The 26854-nt window shown below is 52.8% G+C and overlaps 2 protein-coding genes across 4 annotated transcripts in view; one reads left to right on the top strand and one right to left on the bottom strand.

Annotated features, from left to right (window-relative positions):
* Nucleotides 1-25308, top strand: part of L3MBTL1 (L3MBTL histone methyl-lysine binding protein 1) — a 33752-nt gene extending 8444 nt beyond the window's left edge. The window contains exons 4-23 of one of the 3 annotated variants that reach the window (XM_027888481.1): nucleotides 1350-1573; nucleotides 2326-2470; nucleotides 2622-2760; nucleotides 3443-3566; nucleotides 4195-4282; nucleotides 6436-6527; nucleotides 6894-6998; nucleotides 7792-7927; nucleotides 8452-8543; nucleotides 9572-9723; nucleotides 10665-10741; nucleotides 11185-11270; nucleotides 11814-11924; nucleotides 12182-12296; nucleotides 12543-12642; nucleotides 13430-13627; nucleotides 13947-13993; nucleotides 14857-15014; nucleotides 15636-15698; nucleotides 16611-21037. In XM_027888481.1, coding sequence (XP_027744282.1) covers nucleotides 1350-1573; nucleotides 2326-2470; nucleotides 2622-2760; nucleotides 3443-3566; nucleotides 4195-4282; nucleotides 6436-6527; nucleotides 6894-6998; nucleotides 7792-7927; nucleotides 8452-8543; nucleotides 9572-9723; nucleotides 10665-10741; nucleotides 11185-11270; nucleotides 11814-11924; nucleotides 12182-12296; nucleotides 12543-12642; nucleotides 13430-13627; nucleotides 13947-13993; nucleotides 14857-15014; nucleotides 15636-15698; nucleotides 16611-16745 — 2387 coding nt within the window. In that variant the 3' untranslated portion in view covers nucleotides 16746-21037. Of the gene's footprint in view, nucleotides 1-1349; nucleotides 1574-2325; nucleotides 2471-2621; nucleotides 2761-3442; nucleotides 3567-4194; nucleotides 4283-6435; nucleotides 6528-6893; nucleotides 6999-7791; nucleotides 7928-8442; nucleotides 8544-9571; nucleotides 9724-10664; nucleotides 10742-11184; nucleotides 11271-11813; nucleotides 11925-12181; nucleotides 12297-12542; nucleotides 12643-13429; nucleotides 13628-13946; nucleotides 13994-14856; nucleotides 15015-15635; nucleotides 15699-16610; nucleotides 21038-25024 lie in introns of those variants that run through there. The other 2 variants (XM_027888480.1, XM_027888482.1) reach the window with 2 other exon arrangements.
* LOC114059722 (leukocyte immunoglobulin-like receptor subfamily B member 3-like) lies at nucleotides 21799-26699 on the bottom strand. Its single transcript, XM_027888483.1, has 6 exons — nucleotides 26161-26699; nucleotides 23785-23966; nucleotides 23647-23682; nucleotides 23180-23449; nucleotides 22651-22932; nucleotides 21799-22023 (listed from the first exon to the last, which is right to left on the bottom strand). The coding sequence occupies exons 2-6, from the start codon at nucleotides 23813-23815 to the stop codon at nucleotides 21878-21880; spliced, it is 765 nt and encodes a 254-aa protein (XP_027744284.1). The 5' UTR covers nucleotides 23816-23966; nucleotides 26161-26699; the 3' UTR covers nucleotides 21799-21877.
* Between the last annotated feature and the right edge of the window lie 155 nt (nucleotides 26700-26854).

Genomic DNA, 26854 nt, shown 5'->3' with positions numbered 1-26854 from the left:
TCAAACCCTTTTCCTATCCTGGACCCCTCCTCTGGACGCACTCGAGCCCTCTGATGTCCTTCATGAGGTGAGGTGCCCAAACTGCCCCCAGGACTTGCGATGAGGCTGCCCCAGAGCAGAGCAGAGCGGGACAGACCCCCCCTCATCCAGCCAGCGATGCTGGGCCCGGTGCCCCCCAGGACAGGGCTGGCGCTTGGGGCTGCCAGGGCACTGCTGGCTCCCACTGGGGCTCATCCCCCAGTTTCTGCATATAACTAGGATTTCCCTGTCCCAGGTGCAGAATCCAGCTGTTACTCTTGTTAGATTTCATACACTTTGTGATTGCCCAGCTCTCTGGTGCAGCCCCTTCTCTCTGTTAGGCCTCTCAACCCTTGAGCAAGTCCACAGCTCCTCCTAACTTAGTGTCATCAATAAACTTACTTAATGTACATTTGATTTCTGCATACACATAATTTATAAAAACATTAAAGAGAACTGGCCCTAAAACAGTGCCCTGGGGAACCCCACTGGTGACGGCCACCAGTCTGTAAGTTTCTGAGCACAACCATCAGCCAGTTGTTCACCCAACATGTGATGCACTAGTCCATGCTGGACACTTTGTCCAGAAGGATACTGTGACAGACAGTATCAACAGCCTTGCTAAAATACTAAAAAAACACATCTATTGGCTTTCCTTGGTCAGCTTGTGAACCTGTGTTGGCTGTGACTGACAACTGTTGCCTCTCCAGTGTTTTCTAGTAACTCCAAGAATAACCTCCTCCATAATTTTATCAGGCACTGTAGTGAGACTTACAGGCCTGTAATTTCCAGGGCCATCCTTCTTACCCTTCTTGAAAACTAGAGCAATCTTTTGGCCCAGCTGACAGGTGTCTTTCAGAAGGTATGTGAGCGAAGCATGGATATGTGTTAGGTGAGATCAGAGGTGTTCTTCAGAAGCAGATCTCCCAGTTTTTCCTGCTCCTGGTGCCTCAGTTCTTTACTGCAGTGAGACCCTGATCTACACAGTGTGTCCCTTTGAAATGTAACTAAACTGGAAGTTTTAAAATGAAATTGCAGTCCAGGAGCTCACCAGGACATTCCTACAACATCAGGGCATTCTGGTCACGGAAAGAGGCTGAGATCAGGCTGAAAAACCCTTGAGTGTGGATAATGTTGGTGCCACCCCCCAGCACAAGCCTTTCTGACTGCAGATTTTTTTTGGTCACTCTGACTGCTTACGGCCCAAAACACAGCCCTTGGCCAGGAGACTATGACCTCTGTGATTTTGTGCTGTGTTTGAGCCTTATTTGCACCAGTAAAGTGTTCTGTGTATTCCTCTGGTTGTTTGTCTCCTTTCTTCTCTTCTCAAGCAAATGCCACTACCATCAGCCTTCCCACGAGCACCTTAGAAATCCAGCGATTCCCCCGGGAACCACAGAGAAGCACAGGGGCCGAGAGGCCAGAGAGGGGAACAGGGAATGAGCCCATCACAGCTACTGTCATTCCCCAGATCAGCGGGGTGCAGACCTGCAACACAGTCCGTGTGCTGGAGTGGAAAGATGGGTTGGCTACTTTGCCTGGGAGTAACCTGCGGGTAAGTTCAGCCCTGGGCTACTGTGTTTGACCTCTCTGCCACTCCCTGCAGCTCCTTGACCTTGTAAGTCCCCCAACCTGTGCCAGGCAGGCACCACGAGGATGTGACATGGCCCCTGACAGTACCTGCACCCCTGCAGAATGATCCCTCAGCTGTTCTGGCTCTTCATGTACCCCATCCCTATGCCCCTCCTATCCTGGGAGCTTAGCAGAGCTCCCACATGGTGCCTGGGGGGCTGCAGCAGGTCTGCACAGGGCAGCACAGTGGTGCTAGGTGCTATGCGGGACATCTTTCCTTTTCACCATGGAGTACCATGGAGTTGGCTCTCACCCATCTCCTGCACTCACCTTGGAAGCAGCACTCAGCAGGCAGAGGGTGCCTTTAGGGACACCCCTCAGTGCATGACATAGCTTGCAGAAAATGAACCCATTTCTCAGCTGCTGCTGAGCCTCAGGGCACCACATCCTGCAGCCATCAACTTGCCAGGTCCAGTCATCGTCCAGCTATTCTGCCAGCTGGTCACCCAAGTGCCCATGGTGGGTCCAGCAGAGGCTGCAGGCAGGGGCACCATCACAGGAGACTGTGGTGCTGTGCTCATCTCTGTCCTCAGAAGAGCTGTCCTCTTCTTGGGCACACTGGTGACCAAACCATGTCCCTCATTCTCAGAGCTCAGGTGCACCCACTAGCTATCAAGTTACATTTCTGTTCTACTTGTTAACTCTTCTTCCGTGTTTTTTGGTTCAATGACATAGTTTCGAATAAATGAGTATGGGACACTGAAGGTGGTGAGTGCTGATAAGATACCTCCAGTGGAAGCTGTAAAGGAGGGTCACACAGAAAAAGATGGGGACTCAGAGGTGGCACCCACCAGCAGAGACAATCCTACTGAGGCTAATGGTAAGGGCACCATGATGGCACTTGAGGGGTGGGTACCACCATCCAGTATATGCTGTCTGCTGTGGTCCCTGAGTGAGGCAAATATCTCCTGCTTCTGCTCTTCTTCCTTTTCTGCACCTCGTGCCTGACTGCTCCTCCTCTCTCCTCCCAGATGTGCCAGAGCAGAGCAAGCTGCCCACAGCAGAAAGCATGTGCCACTGCAATACCTGTGGCCGGAGACACGTGTGGGATGGGGCCCGGGAAGGCAGGGGCTTCTGCAGCGAGCACTGTCACCAGCAGTTCAAAGAGAGGTAAAGGAAGGAGAGTCTGCACCATGCAGAGCCATATCCATCCATCTGCCCTCCCTCCCTTGGGCCCTGTGTGCTCCAGCAAGAGATGTGAGTGCATCTGCCTCTGGGGAATCCCTCTTGTTCCCCTCATTCCTGTAGGCAGAGTGCCCTGGATGCAGAGTGAGGGGATGAAGACTTGTCACAGGGGAAGCATGCAGGAAGCACAGGAGCCAGATTTTCTCCTGGCCATTTTGTGGCCTCATAAACATATCTGCTGGAGCAGGGCTGCTGCAGGAGCTCGCTGCAGTGGGTGCTTCCAGGCTGAGCAGCAGTGGAAGGTGTGGATTACGGAGGATTTCCCAGCTGCTCTGCTGACCAGCGTGTGACTCCTGGGACTCGTTTTCCAGCATCTCTGTGATTCTGGTGCAGCTTAGAGCCTTGCTACAAAACTAGATCCCTTTTGATCCATCCCTGTGTTCAGGTTTCTGACACCCAAGTGTGTGAGGATAACTGTGACCTGTCCCTGATTCTAACTCTTGCTAACTTGTGTGCTGAGGAGCGCGTACATTAGTCAGGAGGGATGGGAGCATGTGTGAGTAAGAAATGGGTGGATAGTGACTCTCCAGCAGCCCCTACCTTACCAACACCCCAGCCAGTGTCACATGCTATGCCACAGTGCTTTACCCTCCCCTCCTCCGTGCAGGTCTGTCATCGTGGAAAACTCTGCCAGCAGCACCAGTGCCACCGAAATCCTCAAGCCTGTGAAGAAAAGAAAGAGGAAGGACTATCAGAGCCCCTCAGAGGAAGAATATGAATCTGAGCAAATGGTAGGATGAGAGCAGGGAAGGCATGTGTGCAGATGTGCCAGTGTCAAGGGGGGCCATGGGCCACCCCTGTGTGCACTGTGAGTGAGCACAGTTCTTATCAATGCTTTTCCGGGCTGTGTCAGCTGTAGGTAAAGGGGTAACCCACTGGCTGTTAAGGCCAAAAAGACTTGAATGTGTGGAGCATCAGGGCTTCTAACACTGGGCTGGCTCTTTGGCTTGTCTACCAAGGGCTGGGCAGTGCTAGACATGTCCAGGCTGGGCTGTAGGCATTGAGCACTCTTAGCTGCTCTTTTGAGTCTGGGCCACCAAAGCAAGTGTTGAAGTAAGAGAGTATCTGTTTGCATGCTGTGTGTCCTGGAGAAGGGAGAGACTTTGACAAGGCAAGGAAGGTCCACTTGCCAAGGCCTGACAGGTCCATTCCAGGTGTGATTGTTACCACTGAGCACCAAAATCCCCTGCACCCTCCCATCATCAGATTCTCTTGCAGCCCATTTCTGGACCAAGCATCGGTCAAATCGAGGACGTCATGGAGGCACAGTAAGGCCCTTGGCACTGGTGTGAGGGTACAACACACAGCCTAAATCTCTCTGCAGACCTGGGTTTTTGTTTTTTCTGCTCTCATCTCTAGGAGGAAAAGCAGGATGAGAGGAAAAACTCTGTGGGAGACTCTGCCATGAGCAATCTGGAGGCTGAGGCGTGGAATGGGAGCCAGCACGGTACGGAGGGTCAGGCGGGGGGTGGGGTCAGTGCTCTCACCATGGCTGGGGGAATCCCACTGTGGGGCTAGACCATTTTGGTGCTCCAGTAGAGTAAAACACCCAGTGCAATGCACTGGTACATGTTCCTGAAGGCTTGTGAGCTCTTCTGCTTGCTTGATCCTGCTGTCTCTGTCTCTTTCCATTTTTCTCTCCTTTCCTCTCTTTCTCTCCATGGGAAGGGTGCACCCCTACAGATATGGCTATGTCTGCTTCAGGCACTGGCCTGTGCTGTACAGTACTGTCCCTCCCCTCAGGAGCTAAATTTGTTCCTGGCTTGTGGATCCCGTGTTTGCTCCCAGAGACACTATGCTCAGCAATAAGAGGACTCTGCACCATGTGTGGCTTTGCCCTCCTTTGGGATGGGCTTACGGTGAACTTCCCTCATGTCATCAGGAGCTCACAAGTTTGGGTGCTGCTCCTGTAGGTGTGGTGCCACTGAAGCCATGTGATTTGGGGTTGTCTCATCTTCTGAGGATCTATTCCTGGATTGTATCGGAGATCTCAAAAGCAGAGCCGTCAACAGAGAGGAGATAAGCTGAGGGAGGCAGTGTTTGCTTGCTTGTTTTTTTTCCTGCAGTGTGATGGGGGTGAGGGAGAAGGAAAACTTGGGGAAATAATGAAAATAAACATTTATGGGAAACCTTTTGTCTTTGAGTAGTGAAAGGTCATACTCAATTTTAAAATGAAAATGTTCTAGCTACATACTCTTCTAGATAGCCATGTGCAGGCACAGTGGCAGGGGCCAGGTGTCATTAATCCCTGATGTAACACTGAGTTAACCACTGTTGAAAAGGAATCTCATACGGGTTGTCTTCTGAGCCCAGAGCATGTAACCTTCCCTACTACGTACAAGTAAGTAGTGCTGCATACAAGTAAGCAGTGCTGAGCCTTGTTATTTCAGCATTTTATTTTCTCTTATTTTAGAACTACATCAGCAAAGAAAATGCATACCTGGATGCTTCAGTGCAACATTGTCAGTGTATGCTCTGTCTCCTGGTGTATTTGTCATTCTCTGAAAGTGCAGAGCTTGCACTCACAGATTCTCCAGCCATACCTAGCACTTTTTCTATGTCCTAAAGAATACTAAAGGTGTTTATCACTCTGAAATATCAGTGAAGCACCTAGGTTGTTCACTTTGCTCACTGAAGCTCAGCTTTAATTTCTTCCATAAGTTTTTATTTTTTCCATCTCCACTTCCCCTACATGCAAGGGAGGAATGAGTTTAGTCTGTTTTTTGCTGTGCATTTCTGGCCTGTCCTACATGAAGCTGCCAAGGCTGACCTGTAGCTTTGATTTCCTCAGTGCTGGAATAGGCAGGCACAGCCCTCCTGGAGTCCCTTCAGGTGCTACAAAATAGGGAGAGAAAGTAGCTGGAGAGCAAGAAACTCAGGTTATGTCTCATGTGCCTCTGCCGAGGCCTTTCTCAAAGGTGTGAAGTGTCACCTCCATGCCTGTGGAGTTTGTCTTCTTTTTGGGTAAATGCATCTCTAGGGCATCAGGGCGGCCCTGGTGTGTCAGGCTGTTGTTTCAGATAAGAGGACAGCAGAGCTGAGAAGTGAGCCTGCTGCTGGTTTGACTGGCTGGGAACCCTTTGCAGCTGGGAATGATTCCCAGACCCCTGCGTGGGTCCTGCTGGTTGTCCCAAATCCATCAGTGCTGTGGACGTATCAGATGTACTGGCTGGAGGAGGACCTGGTTGTAGAGGTGTCCTGATGCTTTGCCCAGGCTGGCTTGTCCCACGGGCTCCTTAGAATCATAAAATTATGAAATGGTTTGGGCTGGAAGGAACCTTAAAGCTCATCTCATTCCAACCTCCCTGCCATGGGCAGGGGCACCTTCCACTAGAACAAGTGCATTACTAGGGCATGCTACAGTGACAGGACATTCAGGGCATGGGGACTCCTGGTTGTGTCCCTCCTTGCACACTGGCCAAGTTGGCTGGGAAAGAGGTGGTGATAGGATGGTGCTGAGCTTTTCAGGGATGCAGGATTGTGTGTGAGAGAGGGATGGCCCCAGCGGGACCCGCCTGCCCTCGGCGCTGCCTGCAGGCAGCAGGGCTGGGGCTGGAGCAGCCTCTCAGCAGCATTTGTGTGCATTTGTGCTGCGCTCAGGTGCCAGTGAGGAGAAGAAAGAAGGCTGGTCTTGGGCGTCCTACTTGGAGGAGCAGAAAGCTGTCGCTGCCCCTTTAGATCTCTTCCAGGATGTGAGTTGGGATTTTCCTGTCTTTTTCCCTCTTTCATCTTCTCTTTTCTTTCCCTTCCCCCTTGCCCCTTCTCCTCTCTTCTTTGCTTCCCTATTTTGTGGAATTGGGCCCCAATTCTTTCCCTTCCGCTCCCCTCCCCCCAGCTGGGGCTTTTAGCCCAGGGGCACTGCCAATAGCAAGAGATGCAAACCCACAAGGAGGTGGAATGATGTGCTTTTCTATGGAAAAAGAATTAAAATTTGGATGACATCATAACCTGTGGCCCACAGTCTCCTCCTCCCTGCAGCTACCATTGCCTAGTGGTTGCTCCTCTAGACTCAGCTCCCTCCATTGGTTTTTACATTGTAGTTTAATTTTTGTTTCCAGTACCAAGTAGCTTCCCAGCACAAGAATGGCTTTAAAGTGGGGATGAAGCTGGAGGGGATTGACCCACAGCACCCATCTATGTACTTCATCCTGACCGTGGCTGAGGTAAGGTGCCTCCCATGTTCCTGGGTTCTTTGGACTCTGGGGCAGGGAAGGTGCTGCCAGCTGGCCTGTGGAAGAGATAGGGTCAGTGCCTTTGCCTGCCTGTTGGTGCAGGAGATGAGCTGGTGCTCCAGCACCTCAAACAAACAAAGAGGTAGTTCCGTGCCAGCTCACAGGGACAGGACACAGCACCGTGGAGCTGCTGTCATGCCCTGGTCTAGTTGGTCTCTCCATCACCCTGACACATCAGGTCACGAGGGAAGGGGTTGTGGTGATCGAAGCAGCTTCTTATCTTTGAGCTGATGCCCTTAGAACATTCCCTTGAGATGGAATGTGTGGAGGCATCCCATTGCTCTTCCTTGTGTCTGTGTGGGCTCTCCATTCAGCCACGTACCAGTCAAACCAGACTCGCAGTGCTTGCCTCGCAGTGCTTCCCAGGCAGCCAGCATGGCATTTAGCCAAAATCCCTGCATCAGCAGCTTCCCCAGGTGCAGAAAAGGAAATGTTCACATTTTCTGGATCCAGCAACTTGCCCCACCATGGCATTTCGTGCACCAGCCTGAACATCCCTTCTTAGGGCTAGCTTGTGGTGGCCTTGCACTGACCTTGTTCCATGCTGGACACCCTTTGGTGGCTTGTGGCTCCTGCTTTGGGCACTGGCCTGTGATTGACTCTTGGCTTCTCAAAGCAATATAAGCTGAGATGGTGTGTGGGAGGGGTGGGACGTGTGACGCTCAGCCAGGTGGAACAGCAGATTTCCATGGTCCTTTCCCTTTCCTGCCCTTCTTGCTGGTAGGTATGTGGTTACCGGATGCGCCTCCACTTTGATGGCTACTCTGAGTGTCATGATTTCTGGCTGAATGCTGACTCCCCCGACATCCATCCTGCTGGTTGGTTTGAGGAGACAGGGCACAAACTCCAGCCCCCCAAAGGTAAGGAGTTATCTTGTCTTGGGTGCTGGGTCCTGGTGAAGGAGGGGGGTGAACAGTAGGGCCAAATGTAGAGCATCAGGTGGGGATAGGGTGGCTCCATGGGGACCAGGAGGGATGCTGCTGGGATGCTTGCCCAGGAGGGATACTTGAGGGAAGAGGGGGTTCCACAGGACAACATGTCTCTTTCAGGAACCTGAAAGAAACAGACCTATGTCTTCTTACTAACATTTTGGGGCAAAGCCCTGTTGGATGTGCCATTGCCAGGCTAGAGTCAGCAGGTGGGACTGATTCTCTCTGTGCAGGAGCTGCACTCTGGATTTCCACTGCTCACATTTCATAACACCCCTTTAAAACTATCCATTGGGCCTAAGCCGTGGGCTTTGGGCATCCTAGGACTGCTGTGGATCCTGTGTGCCCACAGCAGGACATGCCTGGCAGGATGATGCCAGGGATGGCCAGGGTCACCCTCACCACCTCCTGGCTGTGAGCCCACTGCTCTCATTTCTCTTCCTGAGGGGTTGTAGGTTATAAAGAAGAAGAATTCAGCTGGACAAACTACCTGAAGTTAACAAAGGCTCAGGCAGCTCCTAAGCACCTCTTCTTGGTCCGAAACACTGTGAGTAGCAGCATCTCTTTCCTACCAGAGCCTACAGGTTCAGGTGTGAGTTTTCTGCTCCAGCTGAGCAAAATGCATCTGCCAGCACTGGGCTTTGCCCTGTTCACCCCACACTTCTCAAGCCCACAGCGCAGAAGGTCAGTAGTGTGTACTACTGGCTGTGGCACACTTTGCTACTCAGGATCTGTAGCTTGGACAGTAGTTTGGTGTGCCCAGAATTGGTGCTGGTCTGATTCACTGATTCATCCAGGTTGGTCTAATGGACAGTTAAATCTGTTACAGAGGTATTGGTAAGGAGAAGTAACCGCTACTGTCGACAATTATTTTGCTAAAAAAAAATCAGCTAATGTTTCATGAGTATAATTTTTTGTCTCTATGATGTGTGTTCATTGTTTATGTGTCTGACTATTTTTTCCACATGGAAGCCTGGTTAAGGGAAGTGGGAATGTAGCAGAGTGCAAAATACTGATTGTTTCTTTGTCAGCTGCAGAGGAAGCTCAACTTACTGATAAATCAGCCCCTCTAATTATTTATTGTGTCTCAACCCTGCTGTTCATTGCTGCAACAATTCCACCAGTGTGTATGATGCAGGATTTTACACAGATTTTGGATCCAAGAAATAAAGGCTTGGAAAGAAGAAGGGCCCCATCCCAGCTGCTCCTGTCATATCTAGGGCATTGGTCACTGCTGACACTGTGACCTCAAACAAGTGTTTTGTGACAAAGTCGGAACTAGTATCAGTTGGAGGCTGTTTTTCTCTTGGAGGTTACTGTTTATAGAAGATCCTGAGGGTCTGAAGATCACTTTTCCTCTTTCTTTTTATGGCCAAGCTGAATTACTTACCCTCTGCCTCTTTCCTTGGATACACAGCAGGGCACTGCCCTACTGGGAGCCTGAGTGGTCCTGGGCCTGCCTGGAGGCCAGGGAGGGTCTGTTTTCGGGAGGGTTTGGGCAGGTGCCTCCTTGCAGCAGGCAATGGAAGCGGGGAGGAAGGAGCTGTGCTGCAGCTTGCCCCTCTCTCCTGCCAGCATGAGGCTTCTCCAGGCTTCAAGGTGGGCATGAAGCTCGAAGCTGTGGACCGCATGAACCCTTCCTTGATCTGTGTTGCCACCGTGACTGACGTGGTGGACAATCGCTTTTTGGTGCACTTTGACAACTGGGATGATACTTACGACTACTGGTAAGTGCACAAAAGCTCCTGGGGTGCCAGTGGTGGGGACACACTCTGCCACTGGTTCAGCAAGAGTGACAGGGTGCTTGGGAAGGCAATCCCAACATCCTGCTGCAGAGAGGCCATGAGCAGTCCAGGGAGGCAGAGGGTCATCCTCCTGTGCTGGGGAACAAACCTTTACCCATTCCATGTCACCTTCTGGAATGTTGCCATGGCTCTGTAGCTGAAATGGAGCAAAGACAGGCATTATCTCATGCTGTGGGCTCAGCCTGAAGCCCACTTGGGAGACAGAGTCACCTGCACTGCAGAGGCTGAAGGCCTGATTGTAAAAAGCAGCTCCCGTGTCTGTAGGCAGGGGATTGTGGCCGGGGTGGGGAAGTGTCCCAGGCGAGGCTGATTAAGGCCAATTAAAATGGCCAGTTAGCACAGCCAGGGTCCTAAGAACAGCTTTTTACCTTTGTGGTTGGAGCCCTCTGGCCTTCTCATCTCAGGGGGCTGTGGGCTGCAGCAGGTTCTGTCCCTGTCTGGGCAGCTGCCTGCTCTACCCCAGGGCAGAACTGCAAAGCAGTATCTCCTGAGGGTGCTGTGACTGCTGTTACTGACTGGGAGCAATGCTGAGGACATGAGCCCTCCCCACTACCCCTGTCTCACTGCTCCAAGCTCTGGAGGGCATGTCCTGCCTCCCTACTTATAGCAAAGGGTTGCTGTTCCCTGGGCAGAGGCATGTGCATGTCCTGCCCCTCAGAGCTGAGTTCCCCTGCTCTAGCCCTTGCCTTGCTGGGCCCTGGAGTTCCCTGGGTCACTCAGGAGAAAATCTCAGTTTCTTCAGGGGCTTTTGCTGGTGGTACAGGTCTGAAGGTGCTGCCAAGTGTCCTTCTCTGCCCCCCCCCCAGCCCGTGGTGATGAGCTGAGTATTTCAGCCTGTGTAAGAGCTTGGGTGTGTTTTCTAGGTGTGACCCAAGCAGCCCATACATCCACCCAGTTGGATGGTGTCATGAGCATGGCAAACCCCTCACACCTCCTCAAGGTGAGTCAGTGGCCTGGGAGGGCATCCCCTTGGGGACAGGCTTCTCAGGGTGGCATGGGGGTCCTGAGGGCACAAACTCCATGGTCCTTGCTTATCTGCAGGCCCAGACAGTTTCCTTCAGATGGGTCACAGCCAGGGAGGCAGCTTGTACCTGCCAAGGCTCCTGTACGCATGTTCAGGTGCAGTGTGGTGGTTGTGTTGGGCCAAGTCTCCACACTAGGAGACAACAAGGAGGACCCAAGCTATCTGTGCACACCCAGATATTTTCTGCGTCTTGTATCCTGGCTTTCATGGTCCATGGGAAAATAGTAGCACTTTTTATTGTCTCCCAGGTTCCTGTGTGCCTGGCACAGACTTGGTTGGCCCTTGAAGGCAGTGGGATATTCTGAGGTACTTGCTGTCTTCCTGCAGGCATCTCACCTTCTTCATCTTCCCCCTTCCAGATTATCCTGACCCTGACAACTTCACCTGGGAAAAGTACTTGAAGGAAACTGGAGCATCTGCTGTCCCAGCTTGGGCCTTTAAAGTGGTGAGTGCCACATCATCTGCTCCACTCCAGCTCAGCAGGAATTTGGGTTTTCTCCATTGCTAGGTCTTTTATGATAAGTACTGTGATGTTCTGTATGCTCCTGCCACAGGCCTGGGTTTGGATCTACACTCAAGGTTCAGAAGTGAGGGCAAGTAGTGGGAAAAATTAGAAGTATGACCATCCCTTTGGCTAGACAGAAGTTTGGTGATGGGAAATAATTTAGGTTTGCTTGATTAGTTTTTGTCTCCAACTGCACCATCAGCAGCTGTGTCCAGTCAAGTGTGGTTGCAATATAGATCCCCAAAATGTGTCTCTTAGAGACCTTCTTCCCGGGGCAGCTTCCCTATCTTGTTAAAACACAGCTCAGATTCAAGAGGCCTGTTCCCACTCTCTCCTGTTGCCACTGTGATCTGGGATGGCTTTTCCCCAGCCAGGCCAGGGCTTGAAACTGGGATTGAGGAGCACACGCTGCTGGGAAAGATGCCAAGGGGTGCAGGAAGCCTGAAGCATGGCCCTGTTCCCTGCTGATCTGGGTTCTTCCAGCGCCCACCTCATGGCTTCCTGGTCAACATGAAGCTGGAAGCAGTGGACAGAAGGACTCCTTCATTCATCCGAGTGGCCAGTGTGGAGGATGTGGAAGATCACAGGATAAAGGTGGGTGCTGGAGGATCAGTGCTGAGCCTGTGTCCAGGCTGACTTGTTCCTGCCCTTCCCAGCTCACGGGTAGGGGAGGTCTGTCAAAGCCTACTGTGCAGAGGTTGACGGGTCTCAGTGACTGGCTCAAGGAGTAGAGAAGAGCCTTATGCTGCAGTTCAGCTCTACCCTGCTGCTTGCTGGCAGCCTGGAGAGCTCCAGAGCTCCTCAGGAACGTGTCCCGTGTTTTGAAGGGTAACCTCTACTTGTTTTTCCAGATCCATTTTGATGGCTGGAGCCACATCTATGATTTCTGGATTGATGCGGATCATCCAGACATCCACCCCATAGGCTGGTGTTCAAAAACGGGACATCCACTGCAGCCTCCTCTCAGTAAGTCCTGTGCCTGTGTCAGTCCCTCATCACAGGGTGTGAACACACCAGACCCCCAGTGTTGCTGCCAGAACAGAAATGGGAGGGCGGGTGTTGGACATAGATGGGCAGAGAGGAAGGACCTTTCCATGGATTTGTCAGTTGGAAAAGTCCTCCCTGTTTAGGGCAGGCAGGGAGCCCAGCTCCCTGTCTCTGCCTGGGCTTGCAGCCATGAAAGTCTCTCTCCTGTTTCTCCTCCTGATGTAGGGCCAAAGGAACCAGCCTCCTCTGCCCATGCGGGTTGCCCAACCCTGGGCTGCAAGAGCATCCCTCACACCAAGAGCTCAAAGTACAGCTTTCACCACAGGTGAGCTCCCCAGCACAGCTCAGAGAGGTACAGCTTCCCTGCCAGTCCATGCCAGCTCTTCCTCCGCCACCCCCACCAGCATCCACTCCTTCCCTGCACCCACCCAGCCCTCTGCTCTCCCCAGGCTGGGCCCTAAGGCAGCATGGAGCTCACAGCTGGTGTAACCCCTGTAGTCCTCTCCTGTGCCTGTCCTGTGGCACCCAGAGCCCTCTGAGGTGCCCTGTGTGTTCATCTACCTGTGGGGACCTATAGGCTTCAGAGAGGACCTATTCCCTGACACCAGCTGTGAGAACACTGTTCCTGCCATCCCTCATGGATGCCTTTCTCTGTGAGGCTGAGCTGGGAAGTCCTGAGAAGGAACAGCGCATTTCCCCAGCTCAGGCAGTCACTTGTGGGACCTTTTCCAGGGGATAACAGACTCAGTCTAGTGCCAACCCCAGTGCTAGGCTGGTGTCAGGAGGAGCCAGTATGGTGAAGTATCCATGAGGGTGGGCAAGGCAGGTCTGTGATGTGATCCCCAATAACCTTCTTGTTCAGCACTGTGGTGACTTGCACAAGGTTGATGTGATGGCAAATGGACAAGTGCTTGTACCTGAAGGGACCGGGTATGCTCTGCCTGGGCATCCAGTGCCCTCACCACCGGAATTTGGTCAGCACATCTTTACTCTGCTTTCCCTGACCAGGGCTATGGCAGCCCATGCTTGGGGGCAGACAGGTTGCCCTGCTGGCCGGTCTCCCCATGCTACTCCAAGCTGGGTCCAATGCTTGTCTCCCCTCTGTTCTCTAGGAAGTGCCCCACGCCAGGCTGCGACGGGTCAGGACATGTGACAGGGAGATTCACGGCCCATTACTGCCTCTCAGGGTGCCCGCTGGCAGAGAAGAACCAGGGCAGGCTGAAGGCTGACTTGTCTGACACTGAGGCCTCAACTCGCAAGAGGAACCTGATGGGTTTCCCTCAGCGAAAGAAATCTCGGCACCACGGGAGGTAGGAGCACACCCAGTGAGCCCCATGCAGGGCCCCTGTGCCATCACTACCTGCTGTGGGAGGGATGACCTGGCCAGAGAGGCTCCTTGGCCTCAGGGCAGCACCATCGCTGGCAGCTGGCCTTGGTCCTTTCAGCTCTGTTGGGCACTTCTCTTGGCTTTTCTTCCCACATTTTCTGCCTTTAGCTATCAACCCTTTGGATGAGGGTCCAAGTGGTAATCCCTGCTCCCACTGCTGAGGCATTGCTCTGTGCGGTGTGGAGGAGGGCCCTTGGGCCAAGTCCCAGCCCTGTTGGACATCAGTCTTCCTGTCTCTTTAGAGGGAGACCTCCGAAGTACCGGAAGATCCAGCAGGAAGACTTTCAGAGTAAGTGCCATCTTCTGCCACAGTGTCATTGCAGGGCTGGCAGAGCTGGGGTGGTGGTTGCTGGGGGCAGGTCTCCCTTGGCTCACACAGGTCCGTCCCAGAGGGGGGCTTGTGGTCGACTGCCAGATTTGGTCATCAACAAGGAATGTCCCTGCTTCATACCAAAGTTCTATTAGCTCCCTCAAGCATGGCTTTTGATTTATGTCTGCGAATCTTCGAGAGATTTAGGGCAGGGAATAAGGATCCTCTCTATTTTCTGCGGTGCTTTGTCCTCTTCAAACAGGGATAATGGAATGCTGTGCCCCAAAATTTCAGTGTGGTTGTGAAATGCCAAATTATTGCTGTTGCACAGAAACTGATGATGAACAGTTTCCTTGGTCTTTAGCTCTGATGCCTGACAGAAGTAGATGCCTGACATTTATCCCTGCCAGTCTCCATGGGCCATCTACCCCAGTGCTAGCAGTGAATGAAAAAGAGCTTTTCTTGGGAGCCATCCTTGACTCCTTGGAGCAGAGAGCAAGTGAAAACGTGAAATGAACTGAATTATATGGGAAGGCATTCTGGTGTGGAATTTGACACATAAACCTAGTTCAGTATAGAAAATGAATGATAAAAGATGGTAAGAACAGAGCAAAACCAAGCTTGTCTCTAAACTTCTATCCTCAATCCCACCAAGCAGAACACTTGGGTACACTGATAGCCTAGTAAATCAGGGGACAATGCGAGCTCTTGACACCTGGACCTATCAGACTGCTGCCACCACTTGGCCCTCCCCTGAGCAAGGCTCTCCCCAGGGCTTGTAGGATACGATGGGATGTTCTCATCCTTCTACCTCATATCACATCTCACATTTTTATCCTCAGCTATTTCTTCAGACAACATGCACCAGTCTCTCTTCATGTCTGCCCTGTCTGCCCACCCCGACCGCTCCCTGTCCCTGTGCTGGGAGCAGCACTGCAAGCTGCTGCCAGGGGTGGCTGGCATCACAGCAGCCGCGGTGGCCAAGTGGACCATTGATGAGGTGAGGTGGTTTGGAACACTTCATGCTGGCCCCTGGTCCGCTAGCATGGCTGGGAGCACCTGCCTGGCTGTGCAGCACCATGGCAGATGCACCAGGAATGCAGGGGCTTCAGTGGTCACTGCCCTGGGCTAGTGAGGAGATGGTCCAGTGGACACACTGGTGGGGGGCACAAGCCCTGAGGGCAGCTCCTGGGAAGCACATGCAGAACAACCGGGTTCTCACTTGATTTTAATATGATGCTTCCCCAGGCCTAGGGCAGGCAGGTGGAGACAAATAGCAGTCTCTTAATTCAGCATATTAACAATTCCCTGATTTTCCCATTACCCCCTATGTGCCCCTCTCCTTCCCCAGCCCCTCAGTGGGAAACCTCTTGCTGTGCTGGAGGTGCTTGTTGGAGATGAAGCTGCTGAAGCATTTTCTGTTCTGGGGCCAGTGTCTGTGCCTGGATCCAGGGGTGGGCTCTGGGTATGAGATGGTGAAGCAATTGCAGCCTTTGTCCCAACAGTCACTTGGCACCTTACAGAGAACAAAATGCCTCTGTGGCAGTGAGGGTGTGGGCTCAGGGGGTTCTCCAGCCAGAGCCATTGCTCTGTCTTGACATTTTTCTCCATTTACTCCAAGGTGTTTAGCTTTGTTCAGACTCTGACGGGTTGTGAGGACCAAGCCAAGCTCTTCAAGGATGAGGTGAGAAGGGCTGGAGGACGAGACCAGGTGGTCCAGGACAACTGTTTGCCAACAGGGCCGGGAGGAATTGGCCAGTGGCCTTCCTGGAGTGGATTGCTGCTAGATGCTGAGGGTGTGCATCCAGCGTGGGGCAGTGATCCCACCCTGCAGCCCCACTGCACTCGAGTGTGCACCTGTCGGGCTTTGCAGATACGGGGCAGGAGGAGAGCTGTGCTGCCCTCTTCTTCCTGCAGGGGGAGGGAGGGCCCCACTGAGATTAGGATGAGGGAATGGGAGGAGGATGGTGCTGCAACCTTAATAGCACCATCACCTCCTGAGGGAAGCTGCTTCTTCCTCACCCTTTCATCTTCCCCTGTCTGCACCCTCTCACCATTATGGTGGTTGGGTGGCATTGCTGTCTGTCGACAAGAGTTGATGATTTTTGACCCCTCTGTGGCTCTGACACCCAGGGCAATGGGGTGATGCTGGGCACACTGGGGACATCCACTGTCCCAGCCTGTTTGTAAATGGCCCCTGTGCTTTAATGGTGCTCAGACAGGCAAAGCTGAGCTGGGAGCAGCCTCCAAGTGTGCTGGGACCTGGAGCAGGGAATGGATGGATGGGTGTTTGCCTGATGTCCCTGGGCTGTGCCCTTTGGGCTCCAGTGCAGAATCCCAGCCTGGCTGCAGTGTGAGCTGCTGGGATGGCCCCTGGAAGAGCCTTTCCCCCTCTGCCCTGTTCCTGGGCACACAAGCTCCCAGCTGTGGTTTATCTGGGGCAGTGTGGGCATGCTGTGGGTGGTCCCTGCCCAGCTCCCTGGGCTCACCTGTTAGTGGGACTGTGCAGATTCCCAGGTCGTGGTGGTGCTGGCTGTCCATAGGAAAGCCAGCCTGGATTTTTGGTGAGTGCCTTTGTTCCTGCTCTCCTCCTCAGATGATCGATGGCGAGGCATTCCTTTTGCTGACGCAGGCTGACATAGTCAAGATTATGAGTGTCAAGCTGGGCCCGGCACTCAAGATCTACAATGCCATCCTCATGTTCAAGAATGCTGATGACACCTTAAAGTGACTTTTCTTGGCCCGATCAGGACCCTCCCTCAGCATTGGTGCTGCCAAAGTGTCTGGTCAGGACAGAGATTCCCCCAACCGACCGTAGCTTGTCATGTCTGCTCATGTCCTTTCAGATGCCACATCTCTGCTCTCTCACCATTCCCTCTCCCATCTTCTTCCCTCTACACTGCCCTTCTCTTCCAGTGCTGGGTACAGGCTGACCCCAGGCCTTGGGGGTGGCTGCAGAGATGGAGGGTGGATGTGGGACTGGCCTATCTTAGCACCGTAGACGTCCCCATGTCCTGCTGTGACTTGCACTGGTTCAGGAGGTGTTGAGGGAATGAGGGAGCATTGTGGAGGGTGTAACAGCTGGGGACTGAAACCACTACTCCACTCACCTAGATGTGGGAAGGGACTGACTGCCTGCATCTGTGCTCAACCATTGAAGGGCTGTTCTTGCCTTTGTTCAGCAGCTGAGAAAGATTTGGGGTTTTTCCCTTACTATGATCCTGTGGCGGGGCTTGTGCTGACACCATTTCCAAGGGACAATCCCAAGGAGCTCCTCCTCATTTTGCCTTTTTTTCTGAATTCTTTTCACTTTTTAAGGCCAGATGATGACTTTGCTTTGCCCCTTCGCTGCACCGGAAAGCAGCGGCCATCTCTTGCCCCTTCAGAAATCAAGTGTCCTGGCTGCTGCTCTGCCCATGACTAGCGCCTGTGCTCTGTTCCTCTCTCCTGTAATGCAGCAGCCTCAAGACCCTGTGGGGCCAGGGCTGGCTGGGGGCAGAACAGACTCTGTTTCTTCTTGAGCTTCAGACTGTTTTGTCCAGCACTTCTTCAGAAGAAAGGATGCTTGGATAACTTGTTCCCCTCACAGCAATTAAAGAATCCTCTGAAAAGGAGAGTTGAGCCCTCTTTGGTTCAAGTATTAGGAGCAAGGTGCTCTAGAGTGGAGACAGCTGCCAGGGACAAGATGCATCCATTGCTCCATAGGCAGATCCACAGTCCCCTCTGAAGGTATTCCTGAGTTGGCTGACTCAATCTGCCGAGCTGCCTTGTCTCATGTTTTACTCTCACAAGGCAGTCATGTTTTGCTGTCTGAAGAGCTGTATCCTCTGTTGTCCCTGGATCCCTTACCTGCAGAGCTAAGAGAAACCCAGAACGTAACTGATTTGTTTCTGTCCTTTTTGGAACATAGCACCTTTTCAACAAGGGCACAAGCACTTTGGGAATGCTTAGGTAGTGCTGTCCCTTTTAATTTCCATTAAAAGAGAGACCAAAAGGGCTAGGGCTGCAAAGCCAGGGAAGCCAACATGCCTGTGGGTCCTCGAAGAGTCCCTGTGCCTCCTGGCAGCACCCATGCTACTCTCCATGATCTGTCATCCTGTGTGTGCCCACTGTGGGAGCCATTGGAGCAGTGCAGTGCTGGAGGACGGCCACCTTCCCACAAGCTCTCCATAGTCTGCAGCAATGTGATCCCAGTCCCATGGTCATTTTCTTTCCCATTCCCAAGAATGACATATCAGTAGCAAAACAGTCTCCCCCTTTCCCAGTGCTCAAAGGCAGGGATGAAGAGATGTGAGCAAGTGTACCAGCAAGATGTCCTGGAGCAGCACTGCCTTGCAAGCCACTGTCACACCTGGGTCAACCTGTTCAAGGCTTCCTATGGAAATGTAGCATTTTGACTCTTTGTTATTGAATATTTGGGGTCACATTTGACCCGCTCTTGAAACGTCTGCCACTTGCTCTTGACGCAGGACTTGCAACTGGTCCATGTCTTTGTTTTGTCAAGGCTTGCGTTTGATTTCAGCAGCTTTCCCTCTCTTTTCCTTATTTATATCTTTCCATCTCTTCAAGCACTGCAGTGTGGCAAGCTGTGGAGAGAGGGAGTGGTAAGGAACAGCTGTGCCCCTGGTTCCCACAGTCACTCCCCACAACACCCTTGGTCTGCAGTAATGGTCCTGAAGTTGATCTCTTCGTCTGATGGAGAGTCTTTCTGCGCCACTGTGTGCTGGGGAAGAAGAGGAGTAGCCCTGGGACCTTCAACTGTGAGACTGCTAACGATGCTGAGACCTCTCCAGGTGTGCTCAGGCACGAGAAGGCATTGGACATGGCTATTGAGTTTACAAGGAAATGTCTTATGAAAGCATCCTGTTTTCATCTTCTCCATTCCCATGGGTGAAGTTATTCCTTCTGTTGGGGACTAAGCACCATCCCAGGGTGCTGGGAGACGAGCTGCTACTCAGGCATCAGATCTGGAACTACTGTGAAGGATGGAGAGCCTTGTGTCTCACAGGGCTGCCTGGGAGAGCAGAGGTGGTGGGAAGCTTAGAAGGTCCTGATGAAGGGGAATAGGAGGCATGAGCCAAGCCCTGGCTGGACCACAAGTCTGGGTACAACCAGCACCGCCGGCTCTTGCTCCACTGTTGGGTGCAATCAAGCCGTGCTCTGCCTGGGCACCAGAAAACAGGCAGAGCTGCATCTCCACACTGTGCCAGCCATGGCACTGCCTGACCTGGGCCCTCCTCACCTCCCTTGAGAGAGCAGACACAAACTGAACAGGATTGCCAGGGTGCTGCCGCTTGGCTGGGGGGGTCTGGCTGCACAGCTGGAGCCCAGGTCTCCACTAGGTCTGAGCTCTGCACAGGGAGCAGCTGTCAGGAACACCAGCCCCACAAGAAGGATGATGAGAGATGTGAGGGTCTGTGTCACACACCTGTGGAATTGAGCATCACTTCATCAGCCTCTCAGGCTCACTCAGCCATTGGGGTACAAAGCTGTTGGATTCATCTGGGTGAGGGAGTTACGGGGTTTGTAGGTGGTCAAGGGCTATTTACTGTTAAAACTTATAACCTTCTTGTGTCCTTTAAAACTAAACCAAAAGGATCGTTTGCGTACATGTGGATGGGTGTTCATGGGAGTACCATGACACCATTCCCCCACTGTTGGTGTGTCACTATTCAGGGTGGTGGTCTCTGTGGCTGTGAAGGCAGCAGATGCCTGTCACAGGATCTCAGGTGATGTGTCCTTCATGAGCAGTTGTCCCTGGTCCACAGGGAAGCCAGAAGAAGGAAGGTTTGCTGTACCCCTGGCCTTGGCAAGTCCTCCATCCCCATAGAGTGGGAGTCCCCTATCAGCAACCATCAAGGACAGCTGTGACCAAGGCAGAAGCACTGAAGTTTTTTGTCCTTCCCCTGTTGCCTGACCAGATTGCTCACAGGGATGTTCACTGATGTGTCACTAAGAAGCCAGAGAGGAAAGTGGGGGTGGGTCTGGCCCACAAGTTCCTCTCTGGGACTTTTCTGAGAGATGTGACTGCAGCCAAAATTTCTAAGTCAGTGAAGTCAAATGTTTTTTTGACTGGAGGCCCCCAAGCCTATGTTTCTGCCATTCCTGCCCCTGCAACTGGTGTTGGCAGGGCTTAAGTGGAGCCGTGGAAGAGATCCCACCACATGCACCAGCCTCGGGCATGGAATGTCTTTTGTGGGGGCTGATCTGTGGCTGATTCTGGGTGCATGAGAGCAGTTGGAGCCTCTTGGAAAAGTGTTTCTCCCTCCTCATGGAAATAGGCAGTATTGGGACACTATGAGCCCAAGTCTCTGTTTCTGTGAGAGCAGGCAGCCTGAAGTTCAGCAGGCTGAAGCTTTGTGCCTGTCCTGCCAGAGCACAGGTGCCTACCCCTGCCTTCCTCTGCTGATTTCCATGGCGATCACTAGCACTTTTAGAAAAGAAAAAAACTCTCCAAATTGTCCAGAAGGGTCGAGGGCTTAGGGCAGCTGCTGTCTGCAGAGGCACATTTGGGGCCATGGGTGCAATGAGTGCATTGGAGAAGAGGAGGGAGCTGAGAGAGGAATGTGACTTGGCCACTCCTGTTCCTCACTCCTCAGCTTTCAGGAGAGAACTCCTCAGGTGCGCAGAGGGAAAGACAAGAGGGCTGCAGCCAGGCTCCCTTCTTCCAGCCCAGACTTTCCCTCTGGGACCTGAGCCTTCCTTGTCCTTGGAGGGGAAAATGGGGAGCATATTGTGGAAAGAGTGTGATTATGATAACAAAAGCTTTTTGCACTTTCATTCATTTTGCACTCTTTTTTTCTGCGTTTTTTGATATCGGCGCCTCCTTTCCGTGTTTTCATAACAAAAAAATCCTTTTGTTGTACTCAGTGCAGCTATTCCAGAACTGTGTGTCCTGAGCGTACAGAGTTTTAAAGGCCCTATATATATAAATTTATAGTGGTGCAAAAGTAAATTTATATATATAGATGATGGTGTGATGTGTTTCGTCAGTGTTTTAAAATAATAAACGAATGTGAGAAATGGAGGCCTATGAAGTGGGAGCAGTCACTGTGCCACAAGAGCGGTCGCTGTGCCACAAGAGTGGTCACTGTACCATGGCAGTGGTCACTGTGCCATGGGAGTGGTCACTGCATGGCCGGGGTGGTCATTGTGTGGCAGGAGAGGTCAGTGGAGTGGTCACTGTGCAGAGAGAGGGGTCAGTGTGGAGGGAGGGGTCAATGTGGAGGGAGGGGTCAGTGCAGCGGTCACTGAGCGACCGGAGTAGTCACTGCACGTTGGAGCGCAGGCACCGCCCCCTCCACAGCGCAGGTCCCGCCCACTCCTGAAGCCCCGCCCTTCTGCGCGATTCGCCGGGTCCCGCCGCTCGCCCGTCCCGCAGCGCCCCCCGGGCGGGCAGGGACAGGGACACAGACAGGGACAGGGACACAGACAGGGACAGGGACACACACAGGGACAGGGGCACACACACAGGGATAGGCACACACAGGGACAGGGACACACACAGGGACACACACAGGGACAGGAATACAGACAGGGACAGGGACACACACAGGGACAGGGACACAGACAGGGACAGAGACACACACAGGGACAGGCACACACACAGGGACAAACACACACAGGGACAGGGACACAGGGACAGGGACACACACAGGGACAGGGGCACACACACAGGGATAGGCACACACAGGGACAGGGACACACACAGGGACTCACACAGGGACAGGCACACACACAGGGACACAAGCGCAGAAAAGGGGCAAGGAACGGGGGCAGGGACAGAGATAGCGACAGGAACGGTTTATTTATCCCACCGCGAGGCGCAGGAAGGGAATCCCGGTGCCCCCGCACTGGCCGCAATCAGAGGAGAGCTGCCTGCGGGGAGAGAGGGTGGGCACTCCCGCTCCGGCAGCAGCGGCTTCGCGTGGCTTCAGCCGTGATGAGCCCCAGCAGGACCAGCAGCCCGGCTCCCAGCGCCAGGCGCACTGTGTTGCACAACGTGTAATCTGCAGGGGACGGGAGGGGACGGTCAGTGGGAAACCCTGGGAGGAGGAGTCCGAGAGATCCCAGACCAAAGGTATCCTCCAAGGGGATTCACAAGGCACTGAGGGCTAAGAGACACAAGGACAATGGGACACGCTGGGGAGTTCCTCAGCTAAAGAGAGATAAAGGGAAGTTCACAGGGAGCAAAGGGAGACCCATGGGCCTCTGTCAGCTTCACCTCCCACATCCCTGTTTCCTGGAACACCCTCTACTCATAGTCTCTCCCCTGTCACCCCACCCACTGGCACCAAAGGAACATTGAGGTGGCCCTCAGCTGCCCCTGCCAGCCATATGGTGCCACTGAGATGTGACAAGACAAATGATTGTCTCCAGGGCTGGTAGGTGCAGGGATAGTGTCCTCTGACTCTTAGCCCCAACTCTCAGCCCAGTGACCTTGTGTCTATAGGGTCTGTAGATCATCTGTAGGGTCTCTGAGGAGCTGGCCAGGCTCAAACAGCTGAAGGAAGCTGAAATCCTCTGCTTGTATCCTTCTTACAGCTGCTTTCCTCTCTTAAATCCTCTTTTCTAGTTCCCCCAGGATGTGACAGGTTGCAAGGAGGAAGAGAAGAGTAGCTGGGGGGATGTCTCACCTCTCACCACCAAATCCAGGGTCTTGCTGACAGCAGACCATTCTATCGAAGCATTCTTGGTGAAACATTGGCAGCTGTAGCGGCCCCCCTCACCTTTCTGCACATGGGAGAAGTTGTAGTCATCTTGCTCCCTTGAGAGTACTTGGGCTCGGATCTGGCCCTCCAGGTACAGGAAACAGCCAGTACTGTGGTATGTGGTGGTGCAACGGAATATCACATCAGTTTCTGCAGTCACCTCATGTCCAGGCAGGACAGAGAAGTCAGGTCCAGGGAGACGGATCCCTGGGGGGACAGGAGAGGGCTTGAGAAGACATACCTAGGTTTGACATGGTGCCAGGAGCCACCAAGAACTCCATGAACCCATCAACAGGCTTAGACAAAGGTGAAGATGGTCCCCACCTCTCCAAGCCAGGGAAGAAGAGAAACCCCCTGCCCATCATATGGATAGGGAGGCCAAGTGCCTGCGTGCATCTCAGTCTGCACCTAGGGTATGTGACCCTGTGAGAAGGGGCAACAGCACATCTCTCACCTGCCACCATGACATCCAGGCCATCGCTGCGAGCCAGCACAGTGCCTCCCTCCAGGTAATGGCAGTTGTAGGTACCTTTGTCCCTATAGGTGGCATTAGAGATGGAAAACTTGGCCCTGCAGCCACTCTGCTCCAGGGTACGGAGCTTGTAGCCATCCTTGTACAGTATGAATTTCCCATTGCCATGCTGGCAGCTGCAGCAGATGGTGGTGAAGCCTCCTGGTGGGATCACCCCAGGTGGCTTCAGGAAGATGGAGATTCTGGGGGCACCTGCACAGGAGAGAGAGATGCTGCCAGAAAGACAGGGAGCCCCCAGCAGCTGCCCTGACATGAGCCTGGGGCTGCCTCTGAGCACCTTCTCCACACAAGGGTGAGTTTTGTTCCATGAGGCTGCAGAACTGCCCTGGGAGATGGTTGGGGACCAGAGATGAGTCCAAACTCCCCAACCACCTCCCCAAGATACTCACTTGGTGTAGCCTTGCTCTCTGCCACCAGCCAAGCACCTGTAAGAGAAGCAGATGTTACAGAAGATGTGTAACATCTCTGTGAAGTTTCTGGATGCCTCCTGCCACCCTCTGGGAGCCTGCACAGTCTCTGGCACTCACAGAAGGCCAACACATGGGTCACAGGCAGCATCGTATTCCTCTTGGCGCTCTCTGTACTTGACCCAGCAGGGCTTCTTCAGAGGAAGGCTTTGACTGGAGGCACTGAGCAGCTGGGCGGCTTCTTGTGGGTCCTGCTATGACCTCGTTGCCACAATCCACCTTCTGTCCCACAGCTTGGGTTTCTGCAAACAAAAATGCAGGGCTGGGACAGTTGAACTGGAACCACAATGTCCCAGTCACATGCCCGGGTGTGTGCCCTCGTGATGACTTGGTCTTAGGATCCTGCAGACCCTGGGAGAAAAGCCAGAAAAGACTTTTTTGTTTCTCTTTCTTAGTTCTGATCACGTGATGGAGAAATGTCTTCCCTTCTGCCTTGTGAAATAGGGAGTTATTTTGCAACCACAAAACCACAGGCTTGGTGGCTCAACAGAACGGAATAGGACGAAAGAAACTTGGCTTCCCTTTTGGCCTTCTCAGGAGCTGTTTTGTTCCCCCAGCCTGTGGTGTCTGTCAATGGGGGAGGGACAGCAATACCTCCAACCTGTAGGTCTGGATGCATCTTTCAGGGATGGTCTCAATCCCCATCCACCCAGGCTTCCTCATTCCCACACGGTGGGAGCAATGGAACATCCTTACTCCACATCACTGCTCCTTTTCACCCCACCTGGAGCCAGACCTCCAACCTCAGCTGCATCTTGACTGGGCTGGCCAGGGATGTATACAGAGCTCCCTTTGGCTGTAATGCAGGGCTGATTAATCAGGGGAAGTTGCTTGCCTCTCCAGGTGATGTGGGAGCAGGGAATGGATGGATTGTGGCATTGGAGTTGTGTGGGACACCTGGCAGCTTGTCCAGTTGTCCTGCTCTGAAGGCTACAGTGTCTGTAGCTCCCTGTCCTCCTGTGATCTGCAGGCAGCATGTCCTGCCCCCCTCTCTGTATGCAACCTCTTCCACAGCTGGCCACAGTAAGAAAAGTAGGGAGGACTCCAGGCTGGGCAGGTGGGGTTTATATGTAACCCAGGGGGAAAAAGCAAAGTGGCCACTGGACTTCTCCAGAACCCCTGTGGTCCCTCCTAGACCCTCTCCACCCTTTGCTTTCTTCCCCCTTCAGCCCTTTCGGTCTCCCTTGGAGATATCATGAGCTAGGCAAAGTTTCGGCAGCAGGGTGCCCTATGGCCTCCTCCTGTTCTGGGCACCTCCTCTGCCCCCATCTCCTGAATAACCCCCTTTTGCCACGTCCAGGCTCAACCAATTCTTGGCATCTCCTTGGAGAGTCTCCCTTCAGGCCCATTCACCTCCGCAGCCTCCACTGGCCATAGCAAACTGCTCTGGCCTTATGAGAGCCCAGAGAAGAATGACCCCTGGCCCACCCTGCAGGCTCTGCCCTGGCTCTCTCCATCCGGGACGAGTTGGAGTTGGTGGCATCTCTATGGGGCTCATCCATGGGCATATTGTACTCCTTGTGCCCCTCTCCAGAGAGGCACATCCCTTGTCTGGAGACCAGCCTCTGGGTGCACATCCAGGGCATGGGAGGATGGAAAGGGCTTTCCCCTCTGTCACCACAGTTAGAAGTTACCACATCCAGCAGCCTGAGAGAGACAAGGCTGCCACAGCTCCAAGCCTCCAGATCCAACCAGTTGTAGAGCCATCATAGGAAACGTGGGGATACACATAGATGCAGCTAACCTCACAAATCCATACAAGCATACACTCCCTGACACAAACAGCACCAACAGCCTCATCCTGCTGAGTAGGATGTGCCCCTTATTGTTCCCCTTGAGGCACATTTGAGCTTAAATATAAAAAGCTTTAACGAACTACGGCGATGAATTGGGAAAGGGAGGGACTCCAAGACCTGGGTTTTTAGCCCATTACCTGGAGGGGAAAATGCTCCCTCCCTGTCCTCCACCTGGTGGTCCCCAGGGAGTCCACACAGGAGAGGAGAGAGCAAGAGAGCGTTTATTGCTTGGGTAGGGACATATATAGGCTTTAGGGGGACTTACAGAATAACCAATTAAAAGTTCAGGGGGTCTTACAAAGTTACCAGTGGTAGGCAAGGGTTAACAACCAACAGAAAGGAATAGATAAAAACCAATGAGAAAACTTCGAGTTATCTCCCAGACATTCTAAAGTAGAGTTAAGGCCAAGAATCCTGGGAAGAAGAAGGTGAGTTTGCAAAAAGATTGCAAAAAAGCCATTTTGAAAACATGTTCACTTAAGCAACATTAAAAACTTCTGTTTTTACAACATTTGGGCTTGTTTCTTCATTTTTTCCCACCAGCCCACTTCTGACAGGACTTTTTCCGTTCTATATATTGAAGGTCCGTTGCCGCATTGAACAACGTACTATCAGAGTCCTACTATCATGAAGCACTTACCTGCACACCATTGTGGTCAGGAGCAAGGGGACAGAAGGAAGAGCTGAGAAGGTTTCCTTTGAGAGGTGTCCCCTGAAGTTTGTCCTACACTCCCCCTAAAGCAGCATGCCGTACAAGTTACTTCTTCACATGTTCCAAGTGGTTTCCAGGTCTTTATGGTCTTCATACAGCCTGTGGACTGCAGTTCAAGTAGCCTCAATGTGATCTCCTTGGGGTTCTTGTGTGTCCTGGACAATCAGTGTGATGCCCTATGGTAAAAGTCCATAGGGCCTAAATTAGTCTTATGCGATCTATACAGTGCAAGTGATGTCCATATGGTCCCCATGATCCATTTGATATGGCTTCTTCATCCAGGACAGTTAAGATGATTCTGATCTGTCATAGGCAGGAGACCAGAACTGGGTCTCCCTGGGGTCTCTCTCCCTTCAAGCTTTGTCCTGAACACTGATATCCCCCAAGGAACTTGTGGACACTCACTGGTGTGCTGCCCTGCTGGAACAGCCAGCACCCTGTAGTGAGGCAGTAAGTGACAGAGAGATGAATGGATGGATGGATGGATGGAGGGATGGATGGGTAGAGGGATGGATGGGTAGATTAATGGATGGATGAATGGATGGATGGATGGATGGATGGATGGATGGATGGATGGATGGATGGATGGATGGAGAGGGTCTATGCGACCCTGGTCTGAGAT

Source organism: Empidonax traillii, unplaced genomic scaffold, assembly GCF_003031625.1.
Source record: "Empidonax traillii isolate 1590-97213 ecotype Southwest subspecies unplaced genomic scaffold, ASM303162v1 scaffold239:size738852, whole genome shotgun sequence".
NCBI classification, from domain to species: Eukaryota; Metazoa; Chordata; class Aves; order Passeriformes; family Tyrannidae; genus Empidonax; species Empidonax traillii.
This window is presented reverse-complemented; position numbering and strand designations above follow the sequence as displayed.